Source organism: Euprymna scolopes, chromosome 32 (assembly GCF_053919585.1).
Source record: "Euprymna scolopes isolate OS-2025 chromosome 32, ASM5391958v1, whole genome shotgun sequence".
NCBI classification, from domain to species: Eukaryota; Metazoa; Mollusca; class Cephalopoda; order Sepiida; family Sepiolidae; genus Euprymna; species Euprymna scolopes.
Window position 1 is genome coordinate 99,355,677 of NC_136513.1, and position 19,326 is coordinate 99,375,002.

Here is a 19,326-nt window from a genome sequence, read left to right on the forward strand (position 1 = left end):
TTTAGTTTGAAACTTACCGGTAAACACACTTGTTTTCCCAATAAAATCTCGTGTTCTGAGTTTCTTACTCTTCCTACACCTCTCATCATTTATCACACACTTTCTGCCTTCCTTGAATCTTCTATGCCATCTAAAAACTGATGTTTGATTCATAAAAGATGATTCAAAAACATTATGAAGCATTCTATACGTTTCCTTGCCGTGTTTAAAATCTGAATGAAATTTTTAAGGCAACATTTTTTACTAGAAAATATGTACTTAAATTTACCTGAGACAAAAAAGTATCTTCGAAATCAAATTGTCTATGAAAACAATCACACGCTTACCAAATGAATTACATACAGAACATCAATAGCGATATTGTAAAAAATAAAACACATGCTTCGAAAAGATATCGAGAAATAACACAGCTACAAAAGAAACTATTAAAAATAGAGCAGGAAATAATTGTGTCACAAGCACAGATCTATAAAAAAAAGTTATATTTAAACGCAGACAAAAAGATTGTTTAGAGTTAAGTTAAAAAATGCAAAACCGCCCCATCTGCGATTAAGATTACAGATATGATTTTTTAACTATACGAACATTATTTGACAACAAAAATACTCTACATCGGTAAATTAAAACTAAAATATTCCGGACCCGTATCTTTCACGTTTATCAAAATTGTGTTCTGCTGCCACATATGCGGAGAAGTTTTCTTTTAATGAAACGTTCTCATAAATAATCTAATTTCTCCTCCTATATATTGATATAATAGCGTTTTCAACATTAATCCATGCCACACTTTAATCTTTATAATCTCCAGTCTGGCTTATTAAGTAATTTAAGTGTTCTTCCCAACCTCATTAACGGTAATATCGCAATACCATCACTTATATATTATTAATACGTAATATCTCATTTGTAAATAATTTACCAAAGTGCGTATGGTTAATAGATATAATTTGCAAAATGTGTTGCTCCGTACAAGGACATATTCTAATTGGCCGGCCTAGTCATGTGATTACATGATACTGGATAAATTTAGTGTCTTTTACGACCGGGCAACGCCGGGAACCGCTGCAAGACGGATATAAAACTATACGTTCGAAGGTGTGCATTCACAGGCACGGGTTAGAAAAATAAAGTCCAATAACTATAATAACTCAAATAAATAAAATTTAAAAAATACATTACATAAAATAATATAAATATTGTTAGATACATAATTTATTAGCGGTAGTTTTTAAAATAAAACTAAAATAAAACTATTAACTTTATTAATACAAAATTTGTTGCTGTATATAAGGACATATGTGTATATATGGACGAGGCCAGGCCTTTAGTCCTTGATATATCCAAGGCATTTGACAAAATCTCCATAAAGGGATGCTAATAACAATTAAATCGTAACTGGACGTATACTAAATATAATTAGATCCTTCTTAGAACATAGAAGCATACAGGTTGTCGTTGACGGATGTACATACAAGCAGCATAACATTGATGCGGGAGTGCCTCAGGGGTCGTTCCTTTGACCATTATTATTCCTGATATTTATAAACGACGTCCCTGATAATATTGTGTCCGAGATTTGTATATGTGCTGATGATACAACACTCTATAATATGCATTAGGGAATAACAAAAAAAAGTATTACTCCCGCTCCTAGTCGACACCGGTAGGTGTCCTGCATTTGGGTCATATGTAGATTAACACCGTAATTTCCTGGCTCCGACATTTGCACACATACCATAACATTTCCTTCTCCCGATTCCCAAATTAATGAACTCCTCAAATTCTTTTATTTATAACTATTTCTTTACAAGAACTTCGATAAACATTAAATAAACTACATGACCATTCATAACAATTTATTTGAAATATATACGACAAAGTAAAATATTTTCCAGCAGTCATAACATCCGGTACTTACACCTAACAATTTACGCTTCAAACATGTTGTCACTAGAAAAAAAGCTTATTGCAAATTATATTTTTATATGAAAAAATAAACAAATAAATAAAAGCTACCAACCAACCTAACACTTTAGGATTAGAAAAAAAACGTAAATCTAACAATTATTTTTATGCTATTTATTGATAAGAAATACGACTCTGTAGCGCTTAAATTTTTTTTTTTTACTTGAAAAAAGTGTAATGCCACTTTCCGAGATTTAATACTGTAAATACACGTTACAATTTGCGATTATCAATAAAAGGTAAATCACGTGTTATTGTTTTAGTTTAGTTTCTTAAAGTTGTATATACGATTTTTATATCGCAGAAAATTATATTAAATGTATTTGACGGAAAGAGGGGATTACAGGAACTGAAAGAATATATTTTTTTCTTTTGACGTTATCATTTTTGATAATAAATACACTAATTACACGTAACTATTTACGCTTATAAATTAAACAAAATCACGTATTTTTCTCTGCATTCATATCGTGGTACATCCGAATTTCATCTCACAAACAATTATATTACACTAATTTTTTGTAAAAAATTCATTAAATTAATACAACGAAATTAACATAGTTTTGGCAATATGTTAAACTATTTTTAACAGAGCTAAAATCGAGTATCTCATATATATATATATATATATATATATATATATATATAAGAACAAGTAGTTAAATAAACATGTTAAAAACACTTTGAACAAAGTTAAAAACATTTAATTTTAAAAAAGTAAGCACAACTAAGTAGATAGTCCGTAATCCGCGGAGTTTCGAAGAAATACTTTCCTTCTCATCAGAGAGCATGATTTAGCAAAATGCAGGATCGGATTTTGCTTGCAAAATTATTTGATGAAACTAGAAGAAAGCTATAGATCTTACTTGGCAACAAATAGTGAAGAAGAGGGAATATGATGAAGAAAAAGGTGATTTAACGTGAATGGATTGTTTGGTGACGGGTAAAATATCGATTAACGGTAAAATCCAAAAATCAATATCCAAAAAAGTTGTATATATATATATATATATATATATATATATATATAAAGTGACGGCAAAAAGAAAGTCTGCACTTGTATTTTTCCAAAGCTAAATTTAATGTAACAGTTTCAACAAGTTATACCTCATTTGATTCGCCGCTCTTATTCCTCAATAGGTTTACCCGTTCATAGTTGACTTTTAATTGAAATATTCTTGTGTTCACATCAATTAAAAAAATAAATACCAATTGAGGAGGCAAATAGAAAGTCCGCAGCAACGAATTCGCTTAAACCATATTAAATTATCGCTCATAAATTAGTTTAAAATATCAACCAACAGGCAACTAAGTATCTCTAATCGTAATTGTTGTTGTTTCAAGTAATGCAACGTAATATTTAGACCACCATATGCCACGACTTTCTCTTAGTCATCGTCAGGAGCTTATTAATCTCCACCTTTTTGGTTATCCAATCGGAAATCGGCCGCACATTTTAATGTGATGAAAAAACTGTACGAAAGACTGTTTAAAAGCACCAAAACACCTGCAGTACTAGAGTTATTCTAACAGGGAGACAATGCTATCAAGATCCGCAGCCTAAGAAACATATTTGAAATGGCTCCCAAATCCAACAACAGTGCAATCTTGTTAAAAGTTCTCTCATTCTCCTGTTAAGAACAGCTTAAAGGAATTTAATTCGGGAGGATATGTTGCAAGATGCAAGCCAATCAATTGTGTAAAGAACAGAAAGCGCTGTCTGGACTTCGGCAGATGCAATGAAGAGCATAACTCTTCATATTGGTCAAAATACTTTTTAGCGACGAAAGCAAGTTCAATAGAGAGCCAATTTTTCCTTTATATATTAGATGGAAAATAGCTGAGTTTAATTTAGATATGTTTAATTATGTTTAAACGCCATATGTCACAAATCTATTTTATTTGCTGTAAAATATATTTTATATACATATAATTACCCAACAGTCCCCACTCATAAAGTGGGTGTTTATTCCGAAAGACGTTCCTAGCATGGGTATGTTGGTGGTCTCCATTTTGAAAGCCGCTCACGACGTAAGGAGCTTGCTAGTTGGTTACAACAACAACAACAACAACAACAAAAGTACTTTTATTTTTTACGCGGGGCTGTGGAGAATATTAATACTGGGCAATGCCGGTTCACGGATCCAGCTAGTATAGAATATTTCTCTGTCCTCTTAAATTTAGCTTGTGTTTTCTCCAACAAACACAGCAAAGTTATCACTCTCTATCTCTCTCTCTCTGATTATATATATATATATATATATATGATTTAAAGGAGATTAGAACAATAGTCTAAAGAGCTGAGTGTATTTTAATGTAACAGTGAAATTACTAGTTTAATTAAAATACAGGAAAGAGAAGGTGCTCGTTGTAATTTAGATATATAATAAGCTCGATAGTTAAATGTCCTAGAGCTAATTCAATATTAAGTAATGTGATTGATAATTTAAAATTTAAAAATCAAATTATAATCAAATTAAAAATCCGTTTCATAAAAAGGAACAACAACAAAATCAATATATATATAAGTTAGAAAAGCAATTCATCCAAGGCATGAAAATTGTTAAACAAAATGGGTTTACTAAAGGTTTTTAAAATAAAGGTGCAAGATTGAAATTTGAAATTTATTTATTTTCAAAGTGCACTTTTATGAATTTTACAAAGTAAGGTTTAAAAATTACCTTGGATTTATTTTATGTAATGTACATTCTGTTGCACTTAAAAAAAAATCCTTGAAAATCTTATATCTATATCATTAACTGCTAGATGAAAGATAATATTTTTATATTGCAACAAAATGTCGATTTTATGGGTATCTTTTTCATTCACCAAGCGATCCGTTTTATTTCAGCTAGTATGTTGTATAAAATTCCACCCAACATTTTTGTTAAGCCATATTCTTCTCAAGCGCTTTCTATCCTTGCACCCGATTATCATTAGGCGCGCTTTTCTTTATTTTTTTTCTTTGGGGATTTTTGCATTTATGGATTTTTTATTGGCTATAAGGTCGGTGCAGGATGGGTGGGGGCGAATTATTTATATTTTTAATTTCGATTTCCCGATGTATATACATATACGCACACACACATAGACATACACATAGTCATACACACACACACACACACACACACATATATATATTAATTTTATTTATACAAACATTAATGGCTACATATGTGCATACATGTTTCTGTAATAACCCACGTTGGGGGATTACGTCTTCAGGCCAAGAATTACCGTCTGAAGACGTAATCCCCCAACGTGGGTGATTACAGAAACATGTATGCACATATGTAGCCATTAATGTTTGTATAAATAAAATTAATATACCTGCTCTGTTCACTCATTAAGCACTATTTTGGTAGACACATGTGGTTTCATTGGATGTACTTCTAGGAAACTAAACTCTACTGGCTATATATATATATATACATATATATATATATATATATGTATATATATAAATCATTCAAACAATATAGTGTTTAGATATATGGTTAAGTGGTAAATTAAGTCATTAGAACTGCTTAAACGCTTCCACCCCTCAATCATTTTTGACCACATTTCAAACAATAGAATTTATAGAAAACCTTCGCAGCTATATTTTGAAATATATTTCAATTTTCGTTCAGTAAAACAAAGTTATTATAAGTTTAGTGGTGGCCAAAATCGTTAAAATATGTCAGGAGGTAGGCGATGCTTTTTATGACTGATTCCGTAGCAACCACATCACTTCAACGACTACTGTTCCCATTAAATTACTGCTGTCGCGGTTAGAGAAATATCAAATGAAATAGAGAGGATGAAAGCATGAACGGGAGATAATTGGGGTGATTTTATTGAAAGCAGACACGTGTCGTACATTGTTATTATAGATGTGTTTATGTGGCCAACAAGTAAGATTGACTAAGAACAAGTGAATCATTGGGACCCTAGAAAAATGATTGATATATTTTTTAATTCAATTGATTCTTAATGCTGCAATTATGAACTTATTATATTTTTTACTACAATTTATTGTCCTTTTCTTTTCTAGTTTTAACAACTAGTTCTTTACTTTTTCATGTACATTTTACGTCATATAACCTAGAACAACACCAATTACGGTTAGAGATGCTTTGTTGCCTGTTGGTGGATATTTTAAACTGGTTTAGGGGCGATAGTTTAAGCTGCTTTTAAGCAAATGTGTTGCTGTGACTTGTTTTTGCCTCCATAATTTGAAATTATCTTATTGACGTGGGCACTTGAATATTTCAAATAAAAGTCAGATATGAACAGGTAAAATATAGAAGAATGAAAGGCGAATCAAATGAGGTATATTTTGCTTGAACAGTTGCTTTAAATTTACCTTAAAGTTGCAGTTTTTGACAACATTACAAGTGCCGACTTTCTTCTTGCCGGGACTGTATATATATATATATATATATATATATATATATATATATATATATATATATATATATATATATATATATATATATATATATTTGTATATATATATATATATATATTTGTATACATATATATATATATATGCATATATATATGTGTGCGTGTGTATGTATGTGTGTGTGTGAAATACATTAGAAAAAAAACGAGACATAATTATAAGTTTTATTGCGATTTTGTTTTATATACAATTCGTTGGAATATCCGCTGAAGCGGATGTTCATTTGGTAAAAATTTTCCGTTTTCTAGAAGAATATTTCTCCTTTAAAAAGTTCAAAAAATTATGAAGAAGGAAATGTACTCATAGCAATAATCAACGATGATTCCGATGTTAATACCTTTTTGATCCTATCCATTTGAGAAAATCACGGCATATTACGTACGGTTTCGTACTAGACCAGGTACATTTTCCCTCTGTCTTTACCATAGATGAATATAGATATTCGCATGTTATATCATCAAACTTGGGGTCTATTTCATCCTGTAAAAAGAACAAAATCTACAACAACTCTTGTACGACGGCTCACATATCACCTATTTTTCCAGAAATCTGTAGAGATTTAACGATATAATATCACTCAGAATAGCAACCAAAAAAAACTGAAATAATAAACAAAGTAACTATTAATACAAAAATCAAATAAAACATTTCACACAGGAATTAAAATGAATTTAAGCAATTCTAATTAAAACATATTGTTAACAGCATATTATTTGATATTGATATAAACATACTAAACGTATTTAAAAATAAACATTAAATACAACCTATATATATAATAAACACCCTTTTCTTCATCCTACTTCGACTGTCAGACAACAGAGAAAAAAAAAACAGATGAATATAAGTGAAAAAAAACTTTTCCAAAAACCACTACTCCTGCCGATGATCACGTGATCAATGCGCTCAAGAGAAATGGCTGACAGTAGATTACTTGATTCTATAATGCATAATTTTTCACCATTTCGAGATCTATCGTAATGGTGAAATCGTCATTTGAAACAGCCCGTGAGGAGGTGAGCGATTGTTTGCAGGTGGCGCTGCGGTGTCATCAAGCCTCTAATATGTAACTCAATTTGCGGAAGTTATCCCGTGTTATAGGTACATGCTTAGAGCTCGATGAGTGATATATAATGTTCAGAGGAGTTCATTGCTGCCGGGATATCTTCTTCTGGAACAGATGAAAGGATGCTGCTGATGTTCATTCGAGGCCTTTGACGGTGACCAAACACTTGCAGTAAAATTGTCAACGCGGAACTTATTTTTCCGGAAAACCTTGTATTGCCCGCGTGCAATAATTAAAAAGTGTGATCACGCTGTTGATTTGCGTAAAACTTTTCTAGCGTCGATATGATATAGGGGATAACTGTTTTCAAATAATTATCGACACTGATTGACTACTTTGGTGTCCCAGGTTCGAAGCCAGTTCGTTCCACAAAATCACTTACATATAAAATGTTGACAACTTTCACGCGTCCCCTCTTATATATAGTCTATGTTTTCTTTAAAAGTATTATAACTTATAATAAATAACTAATAAGAAATAACTAATAAGAAATAACTAATAAGAAATAACTAATAATAAAATTAGAATAATATCTCACAAATAGCGGAGAGGCTCATCTACCTACATATAAAAATTGGTAAGCATAACTTAAATATTGAGGAAGATAATCGAATGTAAACTCCCTCAGCTTTTGTGGGACTCTATGTATATACTCTATGTCTTCTTTAAAAGTACTATAACTAGAAAATACACCAAGGAAAGCGATGTCGACAAGAGAATCTTCGATACGATGATGATGATGATGATGATGACGACGACGACGACGACGACGACGACAGGTTTTATTAAATGTCTATTTATGTATTGGGCACTTTACAAATTTTAGTTCGTTTTATTAATACATCTGAACTTATATCAAAAAGTATATGATTGCCCAGTCTAAATTCTCGTAGTTGTTGTTTTACAGTCATCCCTGTTTCATTAATCCCTTCTCTTTTCTTTTATGTGTTTACTATAGTAATAAATATATCTTGCAAATATGCGCTGGTAAATCTTAGTTTAAATACTTTATAAAAATCGGTTATAATGTAGTTATAATTATTGACCTGAATAAATGGTGAAACTTAACATATGTGTTTCTAAAAAAGTTTAGATACATTAACAGAAAAAAAGTATTGCTTTGTATCACAGGTTGACTCATTTTAAGAAAACGATTATTTGTCTTAAAAGGCGAAACAGAGAAAAAATAGTAATATGTTGTTGCGAAACTCATAAACTATTGAAATTTTTATTATAAATTGCAGAAGATGTATTTAAAGAAACAGTTTGAAGTCTGCGATACTTACGACACAATCACAACCGCGTCTGTATTTATAAAGTAGAGCCGATTTCTGGTACGATCTCAACCATTTCTTCGGGTAAAATTGTATACACCCTTCAGCAGAAAATGTTCCATCTTTAATTTTACCTTACAAAATATGAAAGACGAAATCATTAAAGACAGCGTTTACTTGATTCCATCGAATGTTTCATTTAATATCAAATTATTCATCTTATATAATGCGAATTATTTATGCCGAGTTGTAAATGGCGCATTAGAATTGCTTGTAATTTCTTCGAGTGTGCGTTTAATACTTTAACTATCAACGTGTTTAATTGATACATTTTATCAGAGTATTAAAGCATCATTTATATTTTACATGGTTATCAGTAATTTTTTGCGCAAACACAACCTTGTTTACTTGTTTACTATAGAGAAATGGAGTCCACTTCCATCATTATAGTACTGTCCAAAACAGGACTATTGACAAAAATATTTTAAGAGAATTTGATGGGAATATCATACTCAAACCTGCATACTTTCTTGACTCCACAAATTCGGAAAAACACGTATATCAAAGATAATAAAACATTTAATTTTGCTCAATATTTAACATTAAAAAGTAATGAATAAAAGTATTTGTCTTTATTATTAATATTATGTTTATTACCAACTATATGTTCAGACAGAAAATCTCTACAAAAACTAATCTTGTATAAAAACAGTGAATGAGGAAAAATGAATACTATTATAATCAAAGGTAGAGCCAATAACTAACGACAAAAGGAAATTTCATGACTTTTTATGTATTGGCCCTTTTTTGCTGATTTTACACACAGAAAACTCTTGTCCACCTTTCGAAGTAATCTCCTCCGGCTGCAATTGACTTTTTGTACCGTTACAACAACTTATGAAAAGACACATGGGACGCGTCTTATTTGAGCATGTCACAGCACTTTTATCTTGTCAATTCTCCCATAACGACAAACTCCAATGTTTTCTGTGCGCTTAAGGAATAAGCAAAAGTCACAGTGAGCAAGGTATAGAATAGAGAATCTGAATGAGAATTTTACATCATTTATATTTTTTATGTTATTTCAGTCATGCTCATAGACCATTGAAGGGAAGGTCGATTGTGAGAGACAAGCATCTGGAATAAAAGTTTCTGCATCCGGTGCTATATAACCTTTGTTATGGTTTACCAAGATAGGTTTATTTTGTCACATCCAAACAAGTATAGAGTTTAGGGTAAGGATGTATTTGTCGACAGCAGACATGAACCGTATGAGATTTTCGTCGTGTGACGTTTTATTATGGCCACATACTGTAACGTTGTCAATGTACGCGAATGTGCCTTCCAGTTTCTCATCCGTTATAATTTAGACAACTATCCTTTGAAATCTAGCTACCCCATTCCTAACGCCAAAAGGAATCTTGCGAAATTGATATAGTCGATCGTTCGCCTCCAAAGCTCTGTATAGCTTGTCTCTAGGTGTAATGGCGATCTCATGATACGCGCTTTTCTGTCCAGAGTGCTAAACATACGATATATGGCTATTTTACCTATCATTTTGTCTATACTGGGTGGTGGGAAGGCGTCCAAAAGAGAAAATCTATTTATCGGTTGAGAGTAATTTATAACAATTCTCTTTTTTATGGATGCCCGAAGTGGTTACAACTTCCTGAACCCCTCAGGTTAATGTGCTAGGGTCAATTATACCCTTCTCGAGCAGTTTTTATATGCATTTGCCATTTGTTACACTGCTATGGGGGGACGAAATACAAGTGGTTGATTTTAATAACATTTTCTTAGCTCCCGGTATCGAGCGGAGCATTCGTAGAGCTCCCGTTAATTTTCACATTTTCATTAGTTTTTGAAAGGCACTCCGGGGAGGTGGCTTAAGTGGTGGATGTATTTTGACGAGTGCCTTGTATAGGACTTTAGAAAACTTGCATACCTTAGAAAAATTACCAAGTTTTCTACATTTATAACAACGAGTATCTTTGGCAGGGCATGAAACTCCTAGGTGTTTAGAAAAGCCACAATAATAGCAATTGTCCCTTTTAAAGCGACAGTGACCGATTGTTCTTCGTCGGATTATCGTCATTAGGAGGACAGTAGGAACAAGTGAGTGTAGCACGATGTCAACGGTGTCCGGCTGTAAATAAGAACAAGACTGCTGTATAGCACATTCGCTGTGTATAGTCTTGCCAGTAAGCTGTCTAATTGTAAGGGTCTTATTCTCAAGAAAACGTCTTACCTGAGCATTACGTAAGCCGTTAATGAAGGCGTCTAAAATGTGTTGACTTGGCCTCTAATGCCGTAATCTCGTAGAAACTGCAATTTTTCCCCAGTGTCCGAAGGCTCTTAAGGAAATGGCCCAAAGTGTAAGCCTGATGCATGTCATCAAGTCGGAAGTAGGTGTCTAGAAAAAAAACAACTTATTTTTGGATCTTTTATATGCACCTTTCAGTACATCGATTGCTTCTTCGTAGGTAATGAAATCCGAGATATACTTCATGACTGTGTGAGACAGGTAGCTTATTTATGGGACGTTATGGTCTTACTGAAGATAGAACCTCGGTGCAATTTATAAATGTCTGCGGCCAATGTTTTCACCAGTTATCGGCTGAATCGCTTCCTGTATATATTGTAAATCGCCTCAGTGGCATAGGTTGTTTCATTATTAATTGAATAATTTGTAATGAAAACAGGATGAGATATTTCGTCTAGTAATATTTTATGCAATTAAGAATCTTACAGTGAGTTTCTCATAATAAACGTAGAGTGATGAACGTTTTCTCAAACTAATAGAGTTTCAATAACGTAAAATTATTTTTTAATTTCGTAGTAATTTATTGCGGGTATTAAAAGTCCTCTTTCTGATGTTAATATGCATCAGAAAGTTAAATTTTATTTTTTGCATTTAAACACCTAAACGTATACATTTAAACATCAATAATATACATATAAATACCGAAAATATGGATTCAATAACGTAATAAACAAACTTTATATCTGAATTTTTGAAATTCATTTTGATATTGCTAGTTGAAGTTATTTAATTTTTCTGAAGTAGAAAATGAATTAATATTTTTTGCTATTTACCGAAAACAACAAAACTTGTATCAGCCATAATTCCCTGAGTCAAGTTTTTAAAATCCATATTTGTTTCCACCATCACCGAGTTATCTTTCGAAATAGCATCCAATGCACATTTACCCTGAAAAAAGATTATTTTAAAAAAGGAAAATTATATATTCCGATCGTTTGTCTGTTTCAAGTTAAACTTTAAACTGCCTCATCTTCTGCTGCAAGTATGACGACCATCTGACAGTTGGAAATGATGCAAAACGCATATTGATTGCCTCACCCTTGTCTGGGATGGTTATACGTATTGAGATGGGTGATATGTTATTTATATGTCGCGTTCAATTTAAAAATATTAGATGGATCAACTAAAAAAAACAAAAAAAAATAATTTATAATAAACGAATAATAGACGAGTATTCTTGCCATATGCGACCAGGTTTATGAACCAATAGTGTTTTATTTTTACAAATTGTGCTAAACGTGCGTGATTAGAAACCAGTCATACTATAAAAGTAAATAATTAATACGTTATCAAATGTATGAACGACTAGTGTTTTTTTGTTTTGTTTTTTTACACGTGATGATTACAAAAGACCTACGAAAAATTCATCTCAAATCGCCAAAACTGAAGCCCGCCTGCCAGGCAAGTTTGGCATACTTTTGGCTTAAAAACATTGCTGTTTTCTACAAATTTTCATAAAATTGTAACCATAGAATAGTATAATTATCAACGAAAGCTAACTAATTTTCATGTAATTTCGTCACATAGTACCACAAATATGAGCATTTTAATATCATGTTTTCCTCCGAGTATAGATATTTGTGGCCTGGCAAAACCACAGGACGAACAACCGAAGCAGGAAAACTGAAGCTGGCCTCCAGGTTGCTATGGTTATTAGTTTTTTACATATTACAGTCCGGCTGCCACTCTAAGACAAGGGTTAATGAGTGCATGGTAGTCAATGGGACAATAATGTAGTAATCGAAATTTGGTAAATTGGATTATTTAAATGGAAGACAACAATAATGTAGTCAGTTGGAAACCTGTTTTTATGGATTTGCTTTACTTCTTCTGTTTGTTTGTTTATATATACAGTGTGTGCAAAAAGAAAGTCTGCACTTGTAATTTTTATAAAACTGCAAATTTTAGCTAAATTTAATGTAACTGTTCAAAAAACACATACCCTATTTGATTCGCTTTTTATTCCTTTATAATTTTACCTGTACATATTTGACTTTTAATTGAAATATGCTAGTATTAACGTGAAGTTTAAAAAAATTGAGGAGGTAAAAATAAATACCGCAGCAACAAATCCGCTTAAAACCAGCTTAAATGATCGGCCCTAAATCAGTTTAAAATATCCACCAACAGGCAACAAAGCATATCTAATCGTATTTTTTATTGTGGTATGTTATACAGCATAATATTTAGTCCATAATGTCTTTTGGTTAGTAGCTCATTAATCTCCACCTTTGTGGTTCATCTAATCGAGAAATCGGCCGCAGATTTAAATGCGTTAGAAAACAGTACGAAAGACTGAGCAAAAGCACCAAAACACCGGCAGTTTCATGATTACCCAAAATCTGTTTGTACTAGAGTTAAGGGAAGACAATACTATCAAGATCTGTAGCCTAAGAAACAGATTTGAAACGGCTGCCCAAATCCAACAACAGTGCAATTTTGTTAAAAAGAACTCTCTACTGTTAATAACAGCTTAAAGGAATGTAATTTGCGTGAATATGTTGCAAGATGCAAGCCAATGATTTATGTAAACAACAGAAAGCGCCGTCTGGACTTCATCAGATGCAATGAAGATCATGACTCTTCATATTAATCAAAAGTGCTTTTTAGCGACGAAACAAGTTAAATAGACTAGGCATTGATAGTAGGCAGTACGTCAGTCGGAAGAAAACGAAGAATTTAATTCTAGGTGCTCAGTTTCAACACTGCAAGTTAGTGGGATTCAGTTTTGATGTGGGGCATTATTAGACCAATGGTCCAGGGCCTATAGTTCGCTTGCAAGGTCGTAGCAATTTGACCAAGTACATTAATATGTTGACTTAGCATTTTATCCCTACTGTGGTCGAAATGTTTGGATTGGCCTGCACAATCTCCAGACTTCAATTTTATCGTAAACTTATGGCATTACATACATTCAGCAGCTACACAATGATACAATTTAAAATTTGGAAGAAATTTGGACAAAAATTAAACGCAAAAGTGGGATGCCCTTTCCCGGGAGTATTGCAAGAAGGTTATGTTACTAAATATTAACTAGTTCATTGTGTTTCTGTTGTATTTGTGTTGCATTTATGTCCGAAATTTATATTCGAATAATATTTTTTCATTGTGTAGACTTTTTTTGCCTCCTCAATTTGAAGTTATTTTTTTAGAATTGACGTGAACACTAGAATATTTCTATTAAAAGCCATTATATGAACAGGTAAATTATAGAAGAATAAAAGGCCAAAAAATTGAGGTATAGGTTCTAAAACAGTTACATAAATTAAGCTTAAATTTGCAATTTTTAAAAAAATTACAAGTGCGGACTTTCTTTTTTCCGCTAGTATATATATATATATATATATATATATATATATAAATATATATATATATATATATATATATATATAATATTCAAGCACGTCTTCTTCCGATTTTGTTGTGTATCTTATCACTTCGTTGGGTGGTGTTTTTTATTTCGGTTGTTATGTTGTATATTATGGCTCCCAAAAATTATTCTTCTCAAGCTCTTTCTATCTTCACATCCGATCATCGTCAGAATCGATTGTTTTTGTTTCCGATTTCTTTTTCTTTATTGAGTTTTTTTATTTTATTAGTTACAAATAAAAAAAAACCGCTCGGCGAATTGAAGAGATATCCAACAAAATCGGATAAAAGAGAGAGGATGATTCGCAGTTGAATCGAAAGCACCAGTGATAACTACTGAAATTGGATTAACACTTTCCATTCCCATATAAAGATGATTATACAGAACATCGTAAATATTTAAAAAAAATATATATCCTGAAGCAAAGTATTTCCATTGTATTTAATCATTTCTGCATGAATCGTAGCGTGGATGAAACACGGAATATTTGGTGTAGCTTAACTGCCATATATATTTTTAAAACTTACTGTATATATATATATATATATATATATATATATATATATATATATATATATATATATATATATAAGAAATTCAAATTACATGTGTTTGCAAATTTTATTATTCAATAAATTGCTGATTAATAGATATAGGCAAAAAAGTGTAATAAACATCGCAGATGGGTAACATAGCCCGCCCAATGCTGTATGTTATATCTTCGTGAATTACGTGGTGACGTGATCTGAACATAACATGTTAATAAGGTATCATACCGTAACGTTATATTTATATTTCACATAGATATGTATTTTAATGCTCGGTATGACAATAAACATCATACTCACCTTGAATATACTTACAATTTTCATTTCCATTGAACCTGGTTTACCGACGGATGGTGGGCGTTCTGCAAGGAACACTGCAATAAAGTAAAATATAAATTAGTAAAGTTACTGATACATAAATATGTGTTAGTAACATAGATATTATCATCGCCGCGTCTTTTAATTCTCGTGAGGTATTTCGGTTGATTTGGATTTGTGATACTTGGAAAATATTAACCTCTGGCACGTTTCTTATAGTTTACTTGGTGGAAAAATAGATACTTATCACATGAGAGAATAGTGTGGTGTGGAAAAGTAATATACAACCATAACACCAACCCAAAATACGTAAAATTTTCAGTCATCGTTCACTCTCAATACCTACATTCACCACTTCGTGTAACGAGTGAGTCGAATCATTTACTATGCAAGATTTGTGATTATTGTTATTATATGAAATATTTTTCGTCGTAATTTTTAGACTGATTGTTATTAAAAAAAAAACTATCAAGCCGACTAGCATCGTTCACTAGTAAAATACGCTTACGTATATTTTAATTAATGTACATTTCGTACGTTATATTATATTTGACCCAATATATAGTAATGATTTAAATTAAATTTTAAAAAATTAATCCAACGTCACTAGTGAGAATCGAAAACAAAGTTTTAACGTATAGTTTACTTTTTCCTTTGCCGTTAATGACTGTACTAGGGTAACGTGTTTACTGCAAGGCTAAAATTTAAAACACGAACCGATATTTATTACGTCACCCATGCACATTTGTAATTCCATTATTCGAATTTCATATTGCAAATTTTATTTTTTATTTTATTTTCTCACTTTTGCACCGATTTCTAAAATCAAAATATAACATTATGAAGTTTCATGTCTGATTAAGGAGTTTAGTAGGCATTTTTTAAAGAAAAATATATGTGCATACATAATTATATATGGGAAGAGGATTGTCTTTACTATAGCCTTTTTAGGCAAATATTAAGCAACTATAAATCGTGTAGTCTTTACCTAAATTAAACTAGTTTACAGAAAATGACCATCCCATACGACATCGAAAGACTTATAGAGAATAAATTAAAATTAATATTTAAACAATGTGCAACCCAGCTATAACAAAGATACGTTTATCTTTTTAAATATATAAAACACTTGTTTTAATATAAATATCAATATATGCAAAAACAAATTCAAATGCAGTAGTGTTAAACAAACCAACCGACATACCAAACATATATTTGAAAATATTATTACAACTGAACCAAAAATAAAACAATTCAAACTAAAGCCTGGCGCATTAATAAAAGTATATTTACAATAGAGACATACGGAAAACAACACAACCTCTGATTCGGGTGCTTTCATCCATCCGAAATCCGATGTGCCTAGCAATCAAATTTTATTTTAAGTCAAGTATTTTAAATCAACTGACGTGTTAATGACAAGGTCAAGCCTGACAAACTATAATATATGAATTATTCGTGTATTTTTTTTTTACTTACCAATTTTGCTGTTGCAGTATTCTGTCTGTAGATGGAAGTTAGGACAGTCCGTAGACACAAGTCCCATTACGAATATTTCGAGAATCAAGCATGGCCAAAAGATATCAGTAAACATTATGCCGTTACTATATAAGTAATCTATTTCAATAAAAAAGCTGATTATTATTATTATTATTATTATTATTATTATTATTATTATTATTATTATTATTATTATTATTATTATTATTTCAAAGAATAATAATGCTATTGTAGGATAAGTAACTAAAAGACATTTCCTTGAAGCAGAAACACTGAACTATGAGTGTTCGGTTCTGTTTCTACTTTGGAAAACACCACGAATACTTCGATTTATACATGCAATGCTTTTTATATTGACATTCTAATTCGCGCAAAGCCGGGTGAGGAGGTACGGAAAAAACCGTTCAATCATTAATAATACATTAAATGAAACTGATAATTTATTGATGTTCACGATTCTTACTTGGCTTCGATAAATGACGAATTACGCGGTTTTGACACCTTTTTTACAGCTTTACGCAATTCGTTCATTTGTAAGTTTCAATAAATTTATATATAACATTAATGTTTGTTTGTCCGTTATATTACTTAGTACCAGCTACTAAATTTTCGGGGGGACAAATATGAGTTACACGCTAGACTAATATATTTCAAAACAAACGCATTATTTAAATAATAAAAAAATGTTGAATTAAATCAATTGGCTACAGAAACAAATATAATAATGAATTTAAATGAGAACATTTGGACATGTGACAATGTTATGAAATGATAAAATCATTTTATTTACTTTGTTGTTGTTAAAGTCCGAATTTTTGCCAAATAACATGGCTGTATCAAAGAGAGGATAGTCCGATGAAGTTTTCATTTCTTTTTCTTCATAATGTTATTATGAAGAGGTAAAGCTTTTTGAAACCCTTGTGTGTAATCGGTCGATTTAAGCGCAAAAATTAGGAAATGGAAAGTTACACATTTTAGAAAACATTTTTTTAAAATTTAAATGAGAATAATAAAAATTTTAATTTATAAATTTGAATAAAAACTTTTAAAAACATGAAAAGGTAAAGAAATGATTAAATCCTTTTTATTTACTTTTTTATTGTAGTTATTTTCGAATTCTCGCCAAAAACATGTCTGCATCAAGGAGAGGATATTCCGATGCAGTTTTGTTTCTTTTTCTTCATAATGGTATTATAAAGAGGTGGAGCCTCCTGAAGAACGTCTTTATCTGTGTTTTTCGGAATCCATTCATGCGTCGGTATAAGCACGAAATTTAAGAAATTTGTTGTTGCTAATAATATTTCAATCCTTGTAAAAATAGTTTAATTTTCTTTTTAATAAATGTATTTTGGAATTGAAAATAAGGCTATAAATTTAATATTTTGTGAGGGAATTATCGGCAGGCCTCAAATCAGTTAAAAATTTACAAACATACTTTTCGCGCTTTTTTTCGGCAAATTTATCAATAACTCTATCTAAATTCACTCTATCAGCAAGTCTCCACTCAGTATCAAAACTCAGTGTTGCATCAGTCAATCGTTCCCCATCCATTCGTTGTTTTAGCGGACACTATGCTCCATGATTATCGTCATTTCAGAGTTTTTAGACTCGCCTTTGGCAGTGTTCACCCTCTTTTCTCTATTCTGAAGAAGGTAATCTCTCAACGTCGTCAGCCTTACAGAACTTTATTGCAGATCCAGCCCTTTTTCTTGAAAATACTTCTGGGCATCATTGATTTCTGGTAGAATAGTTTTCCAAAGAAATAAAAGAAACGGAAACGACAATACAGAGTTGAGAATTAAAGATGCATCGGATTTTGTGGTTGCATTTTCTCCTTCTTCTGTGAACTGCCCCAGGGCAATGATGATTTCCAATAATTTTTTTACCACATTTACAGCATCTGCTAGACTACTCTATCTAGTTTCCACAGTCTGCTCGATACTTGTACCGGTCAACTGAATCCAGACGTCTCAGTTATGTGCAAATGTAGAAAAGAACACGAAGAACCGGTCCAGTATGCCTAAAATGTAACAGAGTGAACCGCTACAGAAGTGGCATGTACACAAGCCAGATTTAATGAATGGTTTGTGCATGGGACAAATAGAGTTTTGGGTTGATTTCGGAGATTTGTTTCTGCACACGCGATCGGTGGGTTGCCTAATAGCAACTGGCCAATACAATCACCAATCTCTGAACTAATTGTGGTTTCTGTTTTACAGGTGTTTGAACTGTAGTCAGGTGTGAAATGGAGTCTGTTGAATGTCGAGCAGTGATTCGGTTTTTGTATTTGAACGGACGCACACCACAGGAGGCTTTTGATGAGATGAAAGAAACAACGCTGGAATCGTGAATTCAAACACGGCCGGACGTCTGTAGAAACAGCTCCCAAATCTAGTCGCCCCCTTCTGCTATTGATGAGGCATCTGTCCGTCAAGTTGAGGCTGCCATTCTGGAAGATCGGCGCATTACTATTCGCCAAATAGCCCAAGATGTCAAGATTAGTACAGGGTCT

At 31.9% G+C, this 19,326-nt stretch overlaps 1 protein-coding gene across 6 annotated transcripts; it reads right to left on the reverse strand.

Annotated features, from left to right (window-relative positions):
* Positions 1-6,565: 6,565 nt before the first annotated feature.
* Positions 6,566-17,158, reverse strand: LOC145256520 (uncharacterized). 6 transcript variants are annotated; one of them, XM_080115509.1, is made up of 6 exons: positions 17,003-17,158; positions 16,794-16,951; positions 15,297-15,370; positions 11,852-11,966; positions 8,768-8,889; positions 6,566-6,895 (listed from the first exon to the last, which is right to left on the reverse strand). In XM_080115509.1, exons 2-6 carry the CDS (start codon positions 16,906-16,908, stop codon positions 6,746-6,748), a joined length of 576 nt encoding a protein of 191 aa, XP_079971635.1. In that variant the 5' UTR covers positions 16,909-16,951; positions 17,003-17,158; the 3' UTR covers positions 6,566-6,745. The 6 variants fall into 6 exon arrangements, with proteins under 6 accessions (XP_079971635.1, XP_079971637.1, XP_079971636.1 ...); XM_080115511.1 differs by having other exon boundaries at positions 16,985-17,143; XM_080115510.1 differs by having other exon boundaries at positions 16,982-17,142.
* Between the last annotated feature and the right edge of the window lie 2,168 nt (positions 17,159-19,326).